The following is a 20,154-nucleotide window of genomic DNA, read 5'->3' as shown; positions in this document are numbered from 1 at the left end:
TGCACAAAGTGGCACAACCTTAGTCAGAAAGTTCTTGACCCCCACAAATGGCAGCCTTTTTCTTTCTCGTATGAGTTCAGTTTCCACAGCTCCAAACTGCTTCTGGGTGGCTCACTTAAACCTTCTCTTAACCTTCCATCTCATTTTTTAAACATTTTTATGAGGACATGAGAGAAGAAGCAAGAAGGATGTAGATGGCATTGACAAGGCCTGAGAGTTTTTCAGCAGCTTTGGGTTTCAGCCCAAAAAAGAAAGGTTTATGAAAGCATTTGAAAATTTCCAGCTTAAGGAGCCATGCTGGAATCCCAAGCACAGTGCCAAGTTACCTGTGCCTGGCCCAGAAACTGGAAAAACAGCAACAACCAGCCAATGACCCAGCAGAAAAAAACAACAACAACCCTATATTGAGGCGTGGGATGAGGTGGGAGGAGGAGGGTAATGAAACTGTTAATCAAAACTGAAAAGCTTTGTGTAATACCCCATGGAATGGGTATTACTAGTGATAGATTTTTTTCAGAGCCCTGGAAGCAGGGTTGCCAGATGAAAAAAAATTTCCCCTCCCAAAACCTGCCCCAAACTGCACAGTCAAACCCCGCCTCCAACATCATTAACCCCGCCTCTGACATCATTAACCCCGCCTCCAATGCCGCCTCTGACGTCATTAACCCCGCCTTCGATGTCGCCTCCGACGTCATTAACCCCACCTCTGACTTCGCCTCCGACGTCAGCAGCCCGCCTCTGCGGGGCTTCTATTGGTCCAAATTGGACCAATAAAAAACCGCCCAACCCGCAACGTGGCCGCGAAAAAGCCGGCCAATTTCCTGCAACCCGCAGCCGTCAAAAATTGCCCGCAGCCGGTCGCGGGAAGCTGCCAATTGTGCGGGAAACCTGCAGCCCTGCAACACAGCCTGGAAGGAAGGAGGTCCTTGCCAGAGGGCTGGAGTGGGAGGATGTCCATGGGTGGGAGGAGGCCCAGCCCATTGGGAGTAGTTTTGAAAGAGTGACGATGGGGAGGGGGGAGGGGGAGGAGTTTGGAAGGAGATAAAGCTAAAGTTATGCTCTTTAGGGTGGTCTTTGGTTGCCTGCAGTTCTTTGGTTGCTTGATGGTCCCCTGCCCAGGGGCGTAGCTAGACCTCACGGTGGGAGGGGGGCCAGAGCCTGAGGTAGGGGAACACATTTTGGTCTGCTGCCCCCCCCCTGCCACATCGCCCACCCCCCACTGCCCTGCCATTCCCTACCCACTGCCACAGTGAATACCTTGGTTGGCGGGGGTCCCCAACCCCTCCCAGCTGAAGCGTTGTCCAGCACCAGTCTCACGCTGGAGACCGGCACTGGACAACGCTTTAGCTGGTGGGTTTTGGGGGGGCCCAGGCCCTGTGGCCCCACGTAGCTAAGCCACTGTCCCTGCCAAGAGACCAGGAGGAGTAAAGGGGAATCCTAAGGTGGAATGTGATCACTGGCTGTAAAGGAAGGCCTGTGGCTCCTGAAAGTGGCAACTGGGATGGAAGCAGTGGATTGGAGCCAGGGAGAGCTCGGTCCCGAGCACCCTAGAGAGGGTTCACTGCTGGAAGAGGGTCAGGCCAGAGGAGGGTCTGAGCTCACAGAGATTAAATTTGTGCTGAGAGAAGAAGAAACAACCACTGAGAATAGCACTGCCCAGGGATAGGCATGGACAGGTGAACTGTATGAATGTACCTATCTGGGGCCCAAGAAGTATCCTTGTAAATATACCTGAGAGAAGAAGGGGTAGAGAAGGTCCCCTGAGGAAGGACTGGATCTAAATTGGAGTTTATATGCTGTTTGGACTGCTTAATAAAGATTTGAAGTACTGCCTGTCAGTGGCGTAGCTATGTGGGGCCACGAAGGCCTGGGTCCCCCCAAATTTCCTCTGGGCCCCTGGTTTTGCTGGCAGGGTCCCCAACCCCCACCAGCTGAAGCCTTGTCCAGCATTGGTCTCCAGCGCCGCCACGTTGCCTGCCCTGCTCTGTCTTCCCCTCACGTCCAGCACGCTCCTTTTAGTGAAACTGAAATTTCACTAAAAGGAGCATGCAGGACATGAAGGGAAGACAGAGCAGGACAGGTAAAGCTGCTGGCGCCGGACAAGGCTTCAGCTGATGGGGGTGGGGGACCCCTGCCAGCCACGGTATTTACTGCAGCAGTGAGTGGGGAGTGGCAGGGTAGTGAGGCGGCAGACCAAAATGTGCCCCCCACCTCGGGCTCTGGCCCCCTCCCACCATGAGGTCTGGTTATGCCCCTGCTGCCTGTTGCAGAGTTGGAAGAAATAAACTTGAATTTGCATAAGCTGTATCTACAGCGTTTCTTTTGGCACGAGGGTACAAGTGTCTCCCAAACTCCTGGATCGCTATTCCGGACCATAGACCCACTCCCAAACTCGACTACAGGAAAAACTGGAATGGATGAGTAAGGTGAGAGTGGCCCTGAATGTGAAACTAAACTAATCTGAACTGAACTGACATAATTTGTGGCCCAGGGCCAGAGCTAGTGTGCGGGTCTGGGTTGCATTTGTAAGTAAGGAAAAGGGGGAAAAGATCCAGCATGACTCCTGCACGCTGTAACATTAGATTCATGACCCTGACACAATTGTAGAGAATGAAGACGTTCTGATCATGTGAGACATTCCCATCCTCACTGATAAAAACTAGAAGCAAGAAAGCCAGACATTGCAGCAAAAAACAAAAACAAGAATAACACTGGTAATACAAGCGTCAGTACCAAACCACTGTTCTGTATTACACATGGTACTCTGTGGGGGATTCTGTGCAAAAAATATTTTAAATTCTGTATAAAAATAGTTTAAAATTCCGCATAGGTTATTTGTAATTTTTTGTGCAGTTTCCATAACATATGGCCTGACTACTCCCTTAGGCCTTAAATACTCCCATCACCATCTTTTCCCTTCTCAGGTTCCGATCTCCCCAGCTCTCTCTCTCTCTCCAGCTCCAACTGCAGTTCTCCCTCCTTGCCCCCCTTTTCTATCCTTCTAATTCTCAGCATGTCCCCTAATTCTGTGTATCCCCAAGGTTTCCCCCACCCAAACACATATCTACACCTCTCTGTTTTTCTCCCCCTCCCCGACACATACTCCTATCCTACCCAACATGCACAAACCCACACCTGTCCTTCTTCCTCCCCAGGCATATATCCCACCTCATCTTTTTTCTGCCTCTCCCCCACCCACTAGCTCCCTCTCACCCCCATGGCACACTGTCAGGCTTCTTGGGCCTCCACCCCCACCTAATTCCCTTTACTCCCAAGCTTGTTATGCCCACCACCCACATGGTACACTCCTAAGCATGCTCTTCCCTCCAGCCTGCTCCAGAGCCCCCCCTTCCACACCCCCACCCATCAGTTATCCCTCCCAGCTTGGTCTATATTTCCTCCCTACCCTGATCATGTGGAGGAGGAGGAGGAGGAGGTTAGCGAGTGCAAATCCCCATGTCCTCCTCCTCCTCAGCTATCATCCTAGGCCTGAATGTTCATTTGAACTATGTATGGAGGCCCACATGGTTCAAAATAAGCAAGTCAGGTCTAAAACGGCAGAGGAGGAAGACACAGCCCGATGTGCACCGTGCACCACCTCTTCTGGTGCCGATAGCAGTGCCTGCGCAGAATTCCCCCAGGAGTAACACAGAGAGACAAATCTTCAAGTAGCAAGACAGGCAAATATTGACCAAAAATATAGAAATAGTGACAGCTGTATTGCATGAAAGTGACCTGATTTAAAAAAAGCATATCAAGCGCATATTTGGCCATGCTTTCAGTTAAAGTTTTGTAACTCTTTATTTAGGGGCCCTTTTACTAAGACCCATAAGCGTCTACTCGCACCAAAATGGAGTTACCGCATGGCTCTTGTGGTAATTTCATTTCTGGCGTGTGACCAATATGCATGTCTGAAAAATAAGTTCTATTTTCTGCCGCACGTATCGGACGCGCGCCAAGTGGCATTTGGTGCGCGTAGGTCATTACCGCCCCGTTACTGCATGAGACTTTACCGCTAGCTCAATGGCTGGCGGTAATGTCTCAGACCCAAAATGGGGGGCGCGGCAATTATGATTTTGCCGCAAGTCAATTTTCGGCAAAAATTTTGTTTTAAAGGCCTTTTTTACAGGTGCGCTGAAAAATGATTCTGTGTGCGCCCAAAACCCCTGCCTACACTACCGCAGGCCATTTTTCAGCGCACCTTATTAAAAAGACCCCTTAGTTTTTCTGAACATCACAAAGCAGAAAAAAAATACGAGGCGCAGTAAACCCCACAACTCCACACTAAAGACCGTTGACAGGAAGCCAAAGATGTTCAAACAACCCCACCGCCCTACTACTACTTATCATTTCAATAGCGCTACAATGCATACGCAGCGCTGTACACCATACACAAAGACAGTCCCTGCTCAAAGAGCTTATAATCTAGATAAGACAGGAAAACAGACAGAACAATTAAGGGTCAGGGAATAAAGCGGTGAGGATAAAGGACAGGGCAAGTGAGTTAGGAGTCAAAAGCAGTGGTAAAGAGGTGAGTTTTGAGTTTGGACTTGAAAACGGCCAAAGACGGGGCTAGACGTACAGGCTCGGGAAGTCTATTCCAGGCGTCAGGTGCAGCGAGATAAAAGGAACGGAGTCTTGAATTAGCAGTAGAGGAGAAAGGGAAAGATAAGAGAGATTTATCTACGGAGTACTCGAGGGGGGACGCAGGGAGAGACAAAAGTGGAGAGGTACTGGGGAGCGGCAGAGTGAATGCACTTATAGGTCAATAGGAGAAGTTGGAATTGAATATGGAAACGGATAGGGAGCCAGTGAAGTGACTTAAGGAGAGGGCTAATGTGGGCATAGCAACTTTGGCGGAAAATGAGTTGTGCAGCAGAGTTTTGGATTGATTGAAGAGGAGAGAGATGGCTGAGAGGGAGGCTGGTGAGAAGTAGGTTACAATAATCAAGATGAGAGGTGATAAGAGTGTGGATAAGGGTTCTGGTAGAGTGCTCAGAGATGAAGGGACGGATTTTACTGATGTTATAGAGAAAGAAACCACAGGTTTTGGCAATCTGCTGAATGTGAGCAGAGAAGGAGAGAGAGGAGTCAAAGATGACCCCAAGGTTACGAGCTGATGAGACAGGGAGAATGAGAGTGCCATCCACCAAAATAGGGAAAGGGGGGAGAGGAGAGGTAGGGAGAGAGGTAGAGATAGTAACATAGTAAATGACGGCAGATAAAGACCTGAATGGTCCATCCAGTCTGCCCAACAAGATAAACTCATTTTACATGGTATGTGATACTTTATATGTATACCCGAGTTTGATTTGTCCTTGCCTTTCTCAGGCCACAGACCATAGAATGAAGCGCAACCAGCTAGTAGACAGTGTACAGTATCTCCCCAACATCTCTTATCCCATTTAAATAATACTAGCGACCCCCACCCTCCAAGCTGCAAAGCTGAATACCAACAAGGAAACAAATTGAAATGGTGCAAAAAAAAGAAACAACAATACAAACATTGATACCCCCACTGTAAACCCCTGCTTCATGAGACTTGGTCCATTACCTTCTGCAGCTCCAAATAACAACTTTATTGCTCTCACACCCAACACAACTGCGCTGACATAGGGGGTCTTTTCCTAAGGTGCGTTAAATGCTAAGATGCCTATTGTATTCCTATGGGCGTCTCAGCGTTTAGCACCAGCTAACGCACCTTAGTAAAAGGTAGGGTTACCATATGTCCGGATTTACCCGGACATGTCCTCTTTTTGAGGACATGTCCGGGCAACTGGGTGGGTTTTGCCAATCTGCCCAGTTGTCCGGATTTCTGGACAAACGGGCATGTTTGTCAAGAAATCTGGACAAACAGGCAGATTGCTAGCCTCCCCTCCCCTTACTTACTACTGCCCTGGTGGTCTAGTGACCTCTTCCACCTTCGGGGCAGGAAAGAGCCCCCTCTTTCCTGCCCGGAGCGCTGCCCTGCATGCATCCTTCGTGTTCCTGATCTCGGCACCGATTCAAAATGGCCGCAGAGAGTTGAAGTGACCTCGCGAGACTTCAACTCTTGGCGGCCATTTTGAATCGGCACCGAGATCAGCAACAGGAAGGATGCATGCAGGGCAGAGCTCCGGGCAGGAAAGAGGGGGCTCTTTCCTGCCCTGAAGAGGTCACTAGACCACCAGGGCAGTAGTAAGGGGAGGGAGGTGACGGGGTGTGAGACAGGGAGCGAAGCGAGGGCGTGACAGGGGGGTGGGGTGGGTGTGTGGTGGGGGTGGGGCATGTGTCCTCCTTTTTGGGGGCCAAAATATGGTAACCCTAGTAAAAGGCCCCCATAGTGCGAAAAATAGGCGGATTTATTTGTTGTCACTGTTGCCAGTTAAAGAGTTTTGGACTGCAATAAAGATAATAAATAGAACCAAACCAAAACAAAAAAATAATAAGATGATACCTTTTTATTGGACTAAATACATTTTCTGATTAGCTTTCGAAGGTAACCCTTCTTCTTCAGCTCAGAAATCTTTTCTTCTTTTTTCTTTGCTCTGTTTTAGTTCTATTTATTACCTTTAAAAGTGGACTAACGAGACTACCACACCATTTATCCAAGATGAAGGACTGCAGTAAGAGATTAATAACAAGATTTTGTTGTGGCAGTATTTTAATAACATATTTGAAATGGAGGGGGGGTGGGGTGATCTGTCTCTGTTGTATGTTTATGGGAGTGATATTTCTTTATGTGCTCTGCCTTAGACTTTTATGAAATGGCAGAATATCAACTCAAAATAAATAAATATTACACCCTATGAACTCCAGAAGGCAGCTCTCCCTGGTACAATGTGTTTATTAAGAACAGAACTAGCAAATGTACATCCAGCACTTCCTCACTGCAGCATGAGCTGTGGCAATGTACAGATATATTCAATCAGTGCTTGGTCACCCCCTTTGTCTTCATTCGAGGGCAGGGCCGCCGAGAGGGGGCGGAAGAGGGGCAAAATTCCCCAGGCCCGGCCTCTGGCCCGGATTCGACAACAGCAAGCTTCTTCTTGCTGCCTGCTCCTGGGTCAGTCCACCCCTGCTCCTGCGTGCTGCCCAGGACCCAGATGATTGCATTAGCGCGATATCGCGTTAATGCAATCATCTGGGTCCTGACTCCCAGCACGGACAGGAGCAGGAGGCCAGACCGTGGGAGCAGGCACGCAGGAAGTCAGACCTGGGCCCTCCCTTGGAAGCAAAGACAGAAAGGTAAGGGAGGGTGGGAGCGGCGGTGTGAGTGGTGGGGGGCTGGTGCGAGTGGGAGAGTGGTGTGAGTGGGGGAGTCCATCAAGCCCAGCATCCTGTCTCCGACAGCGGCCAATCCAGGCTTCAAGAACCCGGCAACCCCCACCCCCCCCAATTTTTTTTTTAATAATGTTCAATGGACTTTTCCTTCAGGAATCTGTCCAAACCCCCCTTAAACTCCGTAAGGCCAGCTGCTGTCACTACATTCAAAGAAATAAAGCTCTAGTGACAACTTGTGTGCTTGTACAAAAAATGAAGAAAAAGCCCTCAGAAACCGTGGGTAAAATACTCTGGAAGCAGGGCCCGGATGCGTTCGTCGAGAGCCGCCATCGGTGAAGGCTGCAGGGTCGGTGGAGCAGCCGGTTGCAGAATCTGTCGAGGCTCGGAAGGAGGTATCGGGCTGCCAAGAGAGTGACGCATCGGCACCTCCTGTATAGAGGGGGAGCGGACCTCTCGACACCAACGCTTCTTGGGTGCTAACTCTCTTGACGCCCCGGAGCTCCCAGCACCGTGTGTCGAAGGAGAACGATGACGGTGCTTCTTAGCCTTCGCTCAACGCCCATCATCGAGACTCCTCGGTACCGATGAGGACATGGAATTCTCACGTATCCTCAGGGCCGGGTCCGACGAAGGTTGATCCTGGGGGGCCTGCATAAAAGGAGGCCTCGAGGCAGGTGGAGACCCACTTGACGCTTCACTGCTCCCAGCATGAGTTGGTCTTGGGGCAGCCATTACCTCTCCTTCCGACGTCGATGCTCCTCTCCACGTCGACGCCGCTGACCTTGGTACCGAAGTCGTTGTCGACGTCAAGGGACCAGACTGAGCCCCAAAAAGCTTTTCTCACTGGGCTTCTCGAGACGCTTGAGTCCGTTTCTTCATACGAAGACACAGACTACAAGCGGCTGGGCTATGGTCGGGCCCAAGGCACTGGATACACCAGGCATGGGTATCGGTACCTGAGATGGTCCAGTTGCACCAAGTACAATGTTTGAAGCCACTGGGTGTCCTCGATGACACGAAAAGGAAAAACGGCTTCGGCGAAATCAAATGACACGATTGTGCCAAAAAAGTGAAGGGCACAAAAAGGGGGAAAAACGACCGCACGGCCTAAAGGCTGGCCGTGTGGAAAAGAAAGTAAACTTAAAAATAGGCCAAAAAACACTAAAGGAAACTACAGGAGTAAAAAATTAAAAAGAAAAAGAAAAAATAGAGAAAAAAATCGTCAGACTCTTGTTCCTGGGCCAAAAAACGAGGAGAGCAGAAAAAAATGCTGTCACCTCGTCTGGACAAAAAAGAACTGAGGAGACACGCTCGCGACGGGTGGGAAGTCATCCATGCATGTGCTCGCATGCCAGAAGACTCTGGCAAAGTTTTATATTTTTGCTGGAAAAATTTTGCCGCTTCCTGGGCCGACGCGGACGTCGACCCACTTGTGAGAACAAGCAACCTGCCTGTCCTCGGAGAAAAATGCATTCTCAATCACTGGCTGGGAGATCACGCACCAAATTTCTGGCACTGGCGTAATAAATTACATGAGCTAATGATGTGGGAATCTTATGGTGTCCGAGGTCACCTAGGAGACAAAAAACACATGCTCATTTGGGAGCCATATCTACATACAATTTCTCACAAGGCTCATAGTCATGTTTTGAACCATTTAGTACTAGGTGGTAGATACTACTCAGTGCACCTACCTATCAAAAGGGGAGGGGGTTGGGAGGGGGTTTATGGGGATTCATTGAGTGAGGAGGAGGGATTTTTGGGATAGTTCTTGGCAGATGGTTTGGCTGGGGTCTTTCAAAGCCCCAGATCCTGGTCAACGGTCCTTGCTAGGTTTTACTATGGGGATTTGAGGGGATATAGGGGGGGGTTTGGGGGAGGTTGAGTGGGTAGCCAGATGTTGCACATAAAGATTACAAACAGTTGTTAAATCACAAGAGGATTGTGAAAAATTACAAGAGGACCTTACGAGACTGGTTGACTGGGCGTCTAAATGGCAGATGACATTTAACGTGAGCAAGTGCAAAGTGATGCATGTGGGAAAGAGGAACCCGAATTATAGCTACATAATGCAAGGTTCCAAATTAGGAGTCGCCAACCAGGAAAGGAATCTAGGCTTCCTCGTTGATCATATGTTGAAACCCTCTGCTTAGTGTGTGGCGGCGGCAGCAGCAGCTAAGAAAGCAAACACAATATTAGGTATTATTAGGAAAGGAATGGAAAACAAAAATGAGGACGTTACAATGCCTTTGTATCGCTCCATGGTGCGACTGCACCTCGAATATTGTGTTCAATTCTGGTCACCGCATCTCAAAAAAGATATAGTGGAATTAGAAAAGGTGCAGAGACGGGCGCCAAAAATGATAAAGGGATGGGACGACTTTCCTATGAGGAAAGGCTAAAGCGGCTAGGGCTTTTCAGCTTGGAGAAAAGGTGGCTGAGGGGAGATATGATAGAGGTCTCTAAAATAATGAGTGGAGTGGAACTGGTAGATGTGAATCGCTTGTTTACTCTTTCCAAAAATACTAGGACTAGAGGGCACGCAATGAAGCTACAAAGTAGTAAATTTAAAATGAATCGGAGAAAATATATCTTCACTCAACATGCAATTAAACTCTGAAATTAGTTGCCAGAGACTGTGGTAAAAGCAGTTAGCTTAGCAGGATTTAAAAAAAGGTTTGGATGGCTTCCTAAAGGAGATTTTCATAGACCATTATCAAAATGGACTTGGGGAAAATCCACTGCTTATTTCTGGGATAAGCAGCATAAAATGTTTTGTACTTTTTCGGGATCTTGCCAGGTATTTGTGACCTGGATTGGCCACTGTTGGAAACAGGATGCTGGGCTTGATGGACCTTTGGTTTGTCTCAGTATTGCAATACTTATGTACTTACAAACTTATATGTCAGCTATTTTTAGGCATGTATTAGCTCATTGATTTTCTGTATATTCCACACATTATTTGCCTTTACTGTTGGTACTGTCATCAATAAAAAAAAAACTGTTGAAACATAAGAACAGCACTAGCAGTAGAGTGAAGAGACTGGAGATCATACTCTGGCTTATGAATGGGATTCAATCCTGGCATGGTAGATGCATAACAAACCCACTGGAGGTCATTACCTTGAGGAGAGAGTTGTGGAAACATTTTCTTCAACTCATGCAGGTTTTGATTATTTGCCTTTCCAAACCAAGGTGGGTTATGATTCAGGTGCAGTAGGCATTTCTTTGCCCAAGCGGATTTAGAGATTAAAGCTATAATTGAGGCAATGGAGGATGACGTGACTTGCTCAAAGTGAGAGATGTTAGGTCAGTGGGATTCGAATCCTGGCTTCCCTAGATTTCAGCCCACAGCTAATCATCAATAAGGATACTTTAGTGCACCTGCTAAATTCAGGGTCAGCGTAGATGAAAGAATTTTCCCTGCCAGAGTGACAAACTCTGCTGATGTCTTGCTGTGTGGTGTTTGTACACAGTGATGTGCATATTGCTGGCTGTATCCTCCTCAACCCCTCATCTCTGCCTGTGCTGGCAAGGCAGAAAGAGGAAACCACAGCATCCCCTTAGACGCTGCAATGCCAGATCGCTGTGAAGAAAGGCAACGAGTGGAGACCATGTGTTCACTTGTGTGAAAGAAATGACAGGACATGAATATTTGAAAACGGTCAGGGAAGAAGTGTGCATGTAACCAATCACTTCCCTTTAATAGCAGTACCAGGTTCCCTCAACTGAATATTAACAGGGTTTAAGACTGTACACTAAGTGAGTGGAAATACCAGGGCTTTTTTTGAGGGGGTACTTGGGGGTACTGAGTACAGGCACCTTTTCCATTGTCTGCTAAAATTGACCCATGGTCCCCGAGTTTTAATGAAAGAGCTCAGGCTCTACACACCAATTCCGCCTTGTCATAGATTCTGTGACTGGTTGCAGGGGGCCTGGCTATTGTGGGGTGGGTCCCTCAGTGATCACCCCACCCCTGAAGGGTGGCCTGGCATTTGAGTACGGGCACCTTTTCTGCTAGAAAAAAATGCACTGGGAAATACTGAACAGAGGAGTAGCCTAGGGCTTTACAGCAATCAAGGAAGTTAGTGCTCAAATCAGACTGCTCTTTGTGACCCTGGGCAAATAACACCACTTTCTATGGCTTCTGGTACAAACTAACACAATTTAATGCATGTTATTTAATGGAAACCTCATTCATCTCTGTGGGTTTTATTTACTAATCTAACGCACATAACTTGCATTAACATGTGTTACTAAGTTAATACCTAATAAATTTAGCCCTCTAGGGCTGGGAAATACCCACTGTATCTGAAAGTAAATTGTCTTGGAAATATGTGTAATTAAAGCTAGATGATAATAATAATTAGCTACTTAATCCGTGTAGAACATCTTCTCATAGTCCCCAAGCATGTCCCTTCTTGTGGAAGTAATTCCTTTTATAAGAACATTTTTTTTTACAGCTCCCCAAGAGTCCTGGAGAGACTGGTTATAAGAGCTTTTGAGCACTGGCTTTAGGGGAAGGGAGAAAAGGGCAGTCAGCCACTACCAGATGGGGGCGACAGAGCCCCAGAAGAAGCCACTTCCTGCCAGAAAAAGAGCCTTCTTCAAGGGAGAGAAACTTACCCTCTGCCTGGAGAAAAAAATGGGGTACGTCTGTGTCCACCCTCCCCCTCAAGCGAATGACTGTATGGCCAATAGCAGAGATACCAAGTTACCCAGTTCCAGGCTGGAGATTTTTGGGTCAGTCTTGGATTTCTGACCACCCCATCCTGGTGCATTTTGGGACGTGCAGCATTGATTCCAATGAGCGGAATCAGACACTACAAATTCCACACTGCTTTGGGATGTAAGTTCACCAGGACTATTCCAAAATCTCTAGCCTGGAACTGGGTAACTTGGCCTCTGCAATAGTACAGACCTGGCAGTGCTTGGGTGCACCATGCCAGATCTGTTGCAGCTCTGATCCATTCCTATAACTGAGTAGTGCTGGGAAGGGAGGAGAGAGAGAGAGAGAAGCAAGTCCAGCCCACCTGCCCCTCACCAATCTGGAGGGGAGCAAAGAAAGCCTGCATGCACCTCACTCACCCCCCTCTAAGTCCACTGCAAAGACTAGGGGCAGGGACCAGCCAGGGAGGGGTGGTTTGATGACTCCCGCCCAGAGCACCAAACACTGCTGAGCTGGCCTGACTCCATTTCTCAGGAAGTTCCTTATCAAGTTTAGATGTCCTTGTAAAAGATGAAGATACGTCAGGGTTGGGGTGAGTAGAGGGTCCTACAGAAGCAGAACCAAATGTTATAAATGAAGCTGTACTTGCTAGGCATGTGCAGCTCAACAAGTTTGGTTTCCTGTCACTTCCCGTGTCACTTCTGTGTTATTTTACATGTTTTTCTTCAATTATTTTTGTTACAGGAGCAGCATTGTTGGTAATGTGCCACTTTCAGAAGGATACGCCCTAGTAAAACTACATGGAAAAAAGGTCCAAAAGGGGGGGGGGGTTGTTTTACTGTTATTTTGGGCAGAAAATGACACGAAATGACATGTTAAATGCCATTTATAGTTCCCATGTTGCTCCTCCTCCTGTAACCATTCCTGGTCACATGGTTTCTTGGGGTTCCCTGGCTTCATAGAAAAGGTAACAGTCCTCAGGAAGCCATTTCTGAATATTAAAGACTAATGCTTCTCCATCCTCTCCTGGCCACTCAGGTTTTCAGGATTACCACAACGAATATGCACGAGATGAATTTAAATATACTGGAGACATGATATTTGCAAATCTATCTCATGCATATTCATTCTGTTAATCCTGAGAACTTGATTGGCTAGGTGTGTCTCCAGGAGAAAGTTGAGAAACGGTGCCCTAGTATTTATCCCTGTCTGTGTTGTGATGTCTTAGGCCCACATCTCTCCTTCACAGCTAGAAAGCCATCTCTGGGCCTCCTGCTAGCTCATCTACACCACAAACCTAGGGTTGCCAATAGGATCCAGATTTGCCCAACAGAGTTGATCCAGTCTTGGGTTTACTCCATTGCACGCAGGACCTTGTAGTCTTTGTTTTTCTTAGGGAATACAATTGGGAAATCAGAACTACAAGTCCCTGCATGCAATGGGGTAAATCCAGGACTAACAGTAAATGGCTTCTGATTTGCCTGACAGGGTTGATTCGGCCTTGGATTTCCCCTACTGCATTAAGGGACATGTAGTTCTGATTTCTCTACTGAAGTTCTTAAGAAAAGCAAGACTACAAATCCCTGCATGCAATGGGGTAAACCCAAACGTCAGCTTCAGAATCCTTAAAGCTGAGATTTCCCTTTAACTGCTTGGGGAAGGGACCTGTCAACCATGTGATGTATCAGGTACAGGTCCATCTTGACAAGACAATGTTAAGTGCAGATCAGATGATTTCTAGAATCCACCTTTCCTCCTTCTAACTCTAAATCACTTGCCTGTGAGAGAGTGACTTTAATAAGGCCTTACCTTCTGCCTCTCGTCCGCCTCCCTCTCTGTCAGCTGAATCATGCTCTTTGACTTCAGGTGAGTAGATCCAGGTTCATCTACCACAACAATAGGCAAGGTCTGCAACCTCTGAGAGCCATGGCTAGTGGAACCACATACCAGGTGACTCCTGAGCTGCTGCTGCTCTTTAGTCCCCGCCATTCCCAGTGTTCTAGAGTCACAGACTGACAGACCACGGACCTCTTGGCCCAAGCTGGACAGGAGAGACCCTTTTGCCACATTATTCCATTGTGGACCTAATGATGGAGAATGTGGCAAGATGGGATAAGGAGCCTCTGCTGATGGAGATATTGCATTGACGGGACTCCTCAGTGAGGCATCTCCCTGTCCTCGTTCCAGACTGATCAGTGGTATGCCACTGAGTGATCTTGCATGTTGTTGGCGGTGGTGATGGTTGGATACATTTAGACTGGCATTCTGAAGTACTAGGTGGGATGTCCCCTGAGAGTGGACAAAAGTTGGGCCATGGCCCTTGCCCTGTCCCTGAAGGGAAAACTGAGTCACAGGCTTAAGGCAGAGGCTGGACACCTCCAGTTGGGAGTCCAAGGAATGAGCATGTCGCATACTATCCAGAATCTTGCTGATGTTGTGGCTGTCTACATCCCGGTCATAGAAATCTACACAGGTCCACCGGCCCCTTTTGTAAGGTTCTCCTGATCCTTGATCCAGTTTTACCACCCTGAACCGAGAACTGCAGGAAGCCATGGGGCCTTGGTGACCCATAGGGGAATTTGGGGTGGGTGGCATGGGTCCATTTTGGGGAACTGCCCCGCCAGGGCCACTAGGCTTAATGTCAGTGGCTGAAGTGTTTCCACTGGCCAGTGCTTGTTGACTGTTTAGCATATCAGCCACAATGGAACTAGGAGATGGGCCTCTACTGGGTACTTGCATAGCCTGAAGATGAGTTGAAGCAGGGGGAAGGATCTTTGGTATTTCTGAGCTGGAAGAGGAAGAAATTGGAGAAGGCCCCATCATTGAGCCTGATTTGGCTTCATCAGTAGCGTAGACCTCACCATCTTCTCTGCTGACCAAAGGGTGTGCACTGGAGGAGAGTGGTGGGGAGCTATGGGGAGACTTGCTAGGGTAAGTCTGGCCTCCATTGGTCAGGTGGGGTAAATTGGAGATGCCCCCATCACTGCTGAGGGTTTCTTTTCTGCCCTCACTTCCTCCTTGATTGTAGTCAGAGGTCACGCTGGTGATCTGGAACCCACTCTTCTTCTTCCCACCACTCATATTTATCTTTTTCCTAAAATTAGAGCTTGAAAAGGAAGAGAGAGAACAGATGGAACTAATGAGTGCACCGTAGCAGACCTTCATTTTTAATTAAATGTTAACTAAATGACTGGTTTCAGTCTTAAGTGAGGAGACCGGGTTGTGCATGGGTGAATAAATGCTCTGTAAACAGTTTCAACTCCTTGATATATGCTGTTCTTCTGGTCTGTTGCTTCAAATTACAAGACATCACTCTGCTCCCTCCCACCCATCTCCTGACTGGGCAGTTACCTGTAATTTGTGCCATGCCTCAACTCCACCTTCTTCTGATAAAGCAGAGAAACCCACTATCACTCAAGTACAGAAGTCTGGACATCACTCCCCACCCTCCCGATATCCCTTCTCATCCTCCCCAAACACCCCCCCCAATATCTCTTCTCATCCTCCCCAAACACCCCCCGATATCCCTTCTCATCCTCCCCAAACACCCTTGCTTCTCGACATGTTTCCAACTAGCATATCCTGACATAGCTTTTAACCACGCCAATACATACCCACAATTTCTAGATGTCTCAAATATGCACACACTACAACAAACACTGATATTTCTTTTTACACCTGAACACACACAGACATTCCTTCCCAAACACCTCCAATGCTCCTTTCCACCCTCAACAACACAGACTTACCCTCCACACATCCCAACACCCTTTCTTATATCTCCAACAAAACACACTGCAACTCCCCTTCCTCCTCCTTCAGCTTAATGGATGCCTGGGCATCAGCATTCAAACTCAAACTCAACAAGGAAAAAACTCACTGCCTTATTCTCTCTTCTCACCATAAAACAAACCTCCCTTCATCCATAAAAACCCCGGAACATACTCTCCCAATATCAGACAAACTGAAGATCCTTGGAATTATTATTGATACCAACCTAACCCTGGAGAGCCAAGCCTCTGCCACCACGAAGAAAATGTTCCATGCAATGTGGAAACTCAAACGGATCAAACAATTCTTCCCAAGGGAAACTTTCCGTAACATAATTCAAACAATGGTACTATCACATGTTGACTACTGTAACGCTGTATATGCGGGATGCAAAGAACAGATCTTAAGAAAACTCCAGACTGCGCAGAACACGGCAGCTAGACTCATTTTCGGAAAGACAAGATTCGAAAGTGCTAAACCCCTAAGTGAAATACTACACTGGCTACCAATCAAGGAACAAATAGCCTTCAAAATTTGCACTCTGGTCCACAAAACAATCCATGGTCTGGCCCCAACCTACATGACCGAACTTATCGACTTACCAACTAGAAACATCATCGAATTATCAAGAACATTTGTAAACCTGCATTACCCAAACTGTAAAGGACTAAAATACAAATCAACATTTGCATCCAGCTTTTCCTACATTTGCACCCAGCTCTGGAACGCATTACCTAGAAACATTAGAACTGTGAACACCCATCTAAAATTCCGAAAAGACCTCAAGACTCACCTCTTCCGGAAAGCCTACCCAGCAGACCTGAACTAATTCATGAACAATGCATCACATCTATCGAACTAAGAAATGAACAATACCCATTCCACATAATCCTATTACTTCAAACTGTACAAATTCTATTTAAGTGTACTTCTACCCTTATCCTACTCTGTATTGCTCACTAGAAGCTGTAGTCCCATCCCCGGAGACTTATCAGCCTCATTGGGATTATTTCTCTCTATATGCTACTATATATTTGTCCCAGAGTTGTATTCTCTTTTCCGGAACCTTATAAGCTTCCTTGCACCTACTGTTACTCTATTTTCCACTCTGTATATATTCCCGGAGTTGGTACTCTCCTCTCCGGAACCTGTAAGCCACATTGAGCCTATGCGGGAAAATATGGGATACAAATGTAATAAATAAATAAACATGCACAGACACCCCTTCTTTATCCAAGAACACACTACCTCCAAATACACACACACTACACCTCATCCAACACCCAAACACACAAGCTACCTGACATCCCTTTGCACCCCTCACAGACACATTGCTGTCCACTCCAAAATACAACTTAACAAAAAACATACCCTGACACCCTCTCCCACTTCCAAACATACATATAATCCGCCCCCCCCCCCCCTAAACACACACACTGACAACTTTTCCCACCCTCAAATACCCATATACTCTGATATCTCTTGCCATCTTTCAAACATACAAGCCAACACCAAATCCCTGGCCTGGACAGCCCCTCCAGCTCCCTAAGCACACGCATACGCATGCACTGACAATCCTCCTCCTCTATACTTCTTCCCAACATCCAACCACACCCCCTAAATTCTGAGCCTTCCACGCTTCTTGCAACTTCCAAATGGTGGTTTGTTATCTTTATTAGAATTGTGCTGCAGATCCACCTATCTCCCTGGTACAGACCAGCATAATTAAAAGTGCAAAAATCCTTTAAATATACCTTTATTCTGCTTCACGAACAAGTTCCAGTGCACACACAGACCCAGGCAGAGGGTGCACTGACAAAAAAGGGGGCACTGGGAAACCCAGAGAAACACATATACACACATAGATCTAGGCAGAGAGAGAGAGACAGAAAGAGAGAGAGAGAGAGAGAGAGAGAGAGAGAAGGGGCAGGGAGAGAGACATAAACACACATAAATCTAGATAGAGAGACGTGGGAGGGGAGAGACATACACAGATCTAGGCAGAGAGAAAGAGAGAAAAAAAGGGGCGGGGAAAGAGACATATACAGGTCTAGGCAGAGAGACAGGCAGACAGACAGAACGAGAACACAGATAAATAAGGGGGCGGGGAGAGAGACATATACACGGACTTAGGCAGAAAGCAAGAGACACACAACAAACACACATAGTAAGTGACGGCAGAAAAAGACCCGTACGGTCCATCCAGTCTACCCAACAAGATAAACTCACACATATCTAGGCAAAGTGTGTGTGCGAGTGAGAGAGAAGAGAAAAGAAGAGGTGGGGAGGGGAGAGAGACACATAGGCAGAGAGAAACTGGGGGGTGAAGGAGACACATCTGCCCGCAGATCTAGGCATAAAACATAAAAAAGGGTCACACAGAAAGAAACAGAAATCTTGGCAGGATGAGACACCCACAAACTACTAGGCAGAAAGACAGAGAGGCGCATACGGATGAACACTAAAAGACAGACACAGAAAAATCATGATGACACAAGCATATATTAAGAGAGCACATTATTACCATGGCAGGTCCTTTACAGCATTCTGTGCTTTCTCCGGTCTGTTAACCCTTCTTCCGTGAAAATGCTGCTTTCTCCAGTCAAAGTTATTTCTCTCTAGCTTCCTTCCATCAGAGCCACCAACTTTTAAAAGAAAATAATAATCACGAAAACATAAGAATTCAAAAGGAAAGAAAATAGTCTTTCAAAGTTTCACATTCCTCTGTTTTGCCACCATGGTAAAATCTTTGCTGTTCGCCCTCGTCTCGTAACGTAGAAGGGATCGTTCAAGAGAGCAATTGGATGCAAAAAAAAAAAAAATCATGAAAGGCGAAGCGTTGAGAAAAGAAAATGATCTTCTTCGGAATTGTTTTCTTTTTTTTTTTTAATGTTTTTATTTTAAGCCCAGCCCAGGTCTGAAGAAGAAATTTCTGTGGTGTGCAGGAATCCAGTACCACCTGATGGAAGGTGGTGAAAAGGGGGCTCAGATCGGGCAGGGTGAGGTTCAGGACCACAGGGAGGGGGGGAACCGTGGCAAGGGGGCACCAGCAACATGTTGCCAATCCACAAGAAGTTGATTTTCTGGCTTTCTAACTTGAAGGCAGGAGGAGACTTCGGAGGCTGGAGCTGTGACACAGCTTTAAATCCCCTTCCTTCACCCTGATCTGTGTTCTCCTCCTCTCTGACTCTTTAATAATCTCTCTTTTCTGTTGCTTTTTTTTTTTGTGCCTCCTCTCTCCGTCTCTCGGGCTGTTGACAAGGTTGACAGCAGGAAGTTCTGCCTTTTTGCCCTCCCACCGCTGGCCTGTAACTTTCACTCCCTCTTCTTTGCTCTTGAGGGCACAGTGCCAGGAAATCACGTTTTTCTGTGTCTGGTTGGGATTTGTTCTTGCCTGGCCCATATTGGATCGGTTTTACTGGGCTGGTTAACTGCTGAGGTACTGGACTGCTTTTATTTTTTTTGCAGTTTAAGTCCTCAGGTGTCAGACTACGTTCTGGATGTCACGTAACTCCACAGCTGCCTGATCCCCACTCCTCTAAACCCCTTGCGAAATGAGCCTTCTGGCATGATGTAATCCCTTAAGCCCTGAATTGTATGACACTTAAGGTAACTGGTTGCTTTCTCCATAGGGTACGGGGCACGGCAGGGGCGTAGCCAGACATCAGCGGGAGGGGGTCTAGAGCCCAAGGTGGGAGGGGGCACAGTTTAGCTTGCCTCCCCCAGCCACGCCTCTCCCATGCCACCTTTGATTCCCCTCCCCCCAACCCTCCCCCACCACCATTGCCTGGTACCTTTGCTGGCGGGGATTCCCAACCCCTGCCAGCTGAAGAAGACTGGCTGGTGGGGGTCGGGGACCCCCGCCAGCAAAGGTACCAGGCAGCGGCGGCGGAAGGGGGGATCGAAAGTGGTGGGGAGGGTCAGTGGCAGGGGCCAGGGCTGAATCTGTGGGGGCCCATGCCCCCGTGGCCCCACCTAGGTATGCCCCTGAGGAGCCCAGTGCTACTTCCCATCCCCTGTGTGCTGCCCGGTACCTCCAGGTTAGCACAGAAGCCGTTACCCTCACCTAGGGGTCCTTTTACTAAGCTGTGGGAATAAGGGCCCTGCAGTAGCGGCAGGGCTGTTTTCCCCATGTGCCAGGGCCCTTTTTACCACAGTAGGTTTAAAAATAACCAAAAATGGACAAGCCGTAAGATAAATCTTACAGCATGGCCATGCTGCAGGGAGCACTTACCACCAAGGGCATTGCCAGACCTTGGCTGGAAGGGGGTCCAGAGCCCGAGGTGGGGGGGGGGCACAGTTTAGCCTGCCTCCCCAGCCACCGACTCCCCCCGCTGCAGATGACCCTCCCCCGCCACTTGTGACCCCCCTCCCACTGCCACCGTTGCCTGGTACCTTTGTTGGCGGGGGTCCCCAACCTCCGCTAGCTGAACTCTTCTTCAGCGCCGTTC

The 20,154-nt window shown here is 47.8% G+C and overlaps 1 protein-coding gene across 1 annotated transcript in view; it reads right to left on the bottom strand.

The window, feature by feature from the left end:
* Nucleotides 1-17,580, bottom strand: part of LOC115458288 (TSC22 domain family protein 1-like) — a 65,982-nt gene extending 48,402 nt beyond the window's left edge. The window contains exons 1-2 of the mRNA XM_030188151.1: nt 17,458-17,580; nt 13,742-15,038 (exon numbers count right to left, since the gene is read on the bottom strand). Coding sequence (XP_030044011.1) covers nt 13,742-15,013 — 1,272 coding nt within the window. The 5' untranslated portion in view covers nt 15,014-15,038; nt 17,458-17,580. The remainder of the gene's footprint in view (nt 1-13,741; nt 15,039-17,457) is intronic.
* Nucleotides 17,581-20,154: the final 2,574 nt, after the last annotated feature.

Source organism: Microcaecilia unicolor, chromosome 14 (assembly GCF_901765095.1).
Source record: "Microcaecilia unicolor chromosome 14, aMicUni1.1, whole genome shotgun sequence".
NCBI classification, from domain to species: Eukaryota; Metazoa; Chordata; class Amphibia; order Gymnophiona; family Siphonopidae; genus Microcaecilia; species Microcaecilia unicolor.
The sequence above is the reverse complement of the archived record's forward strand: the minus strand, read 5'-3'. Positions and strand labels throughout refer to the sequence as shown.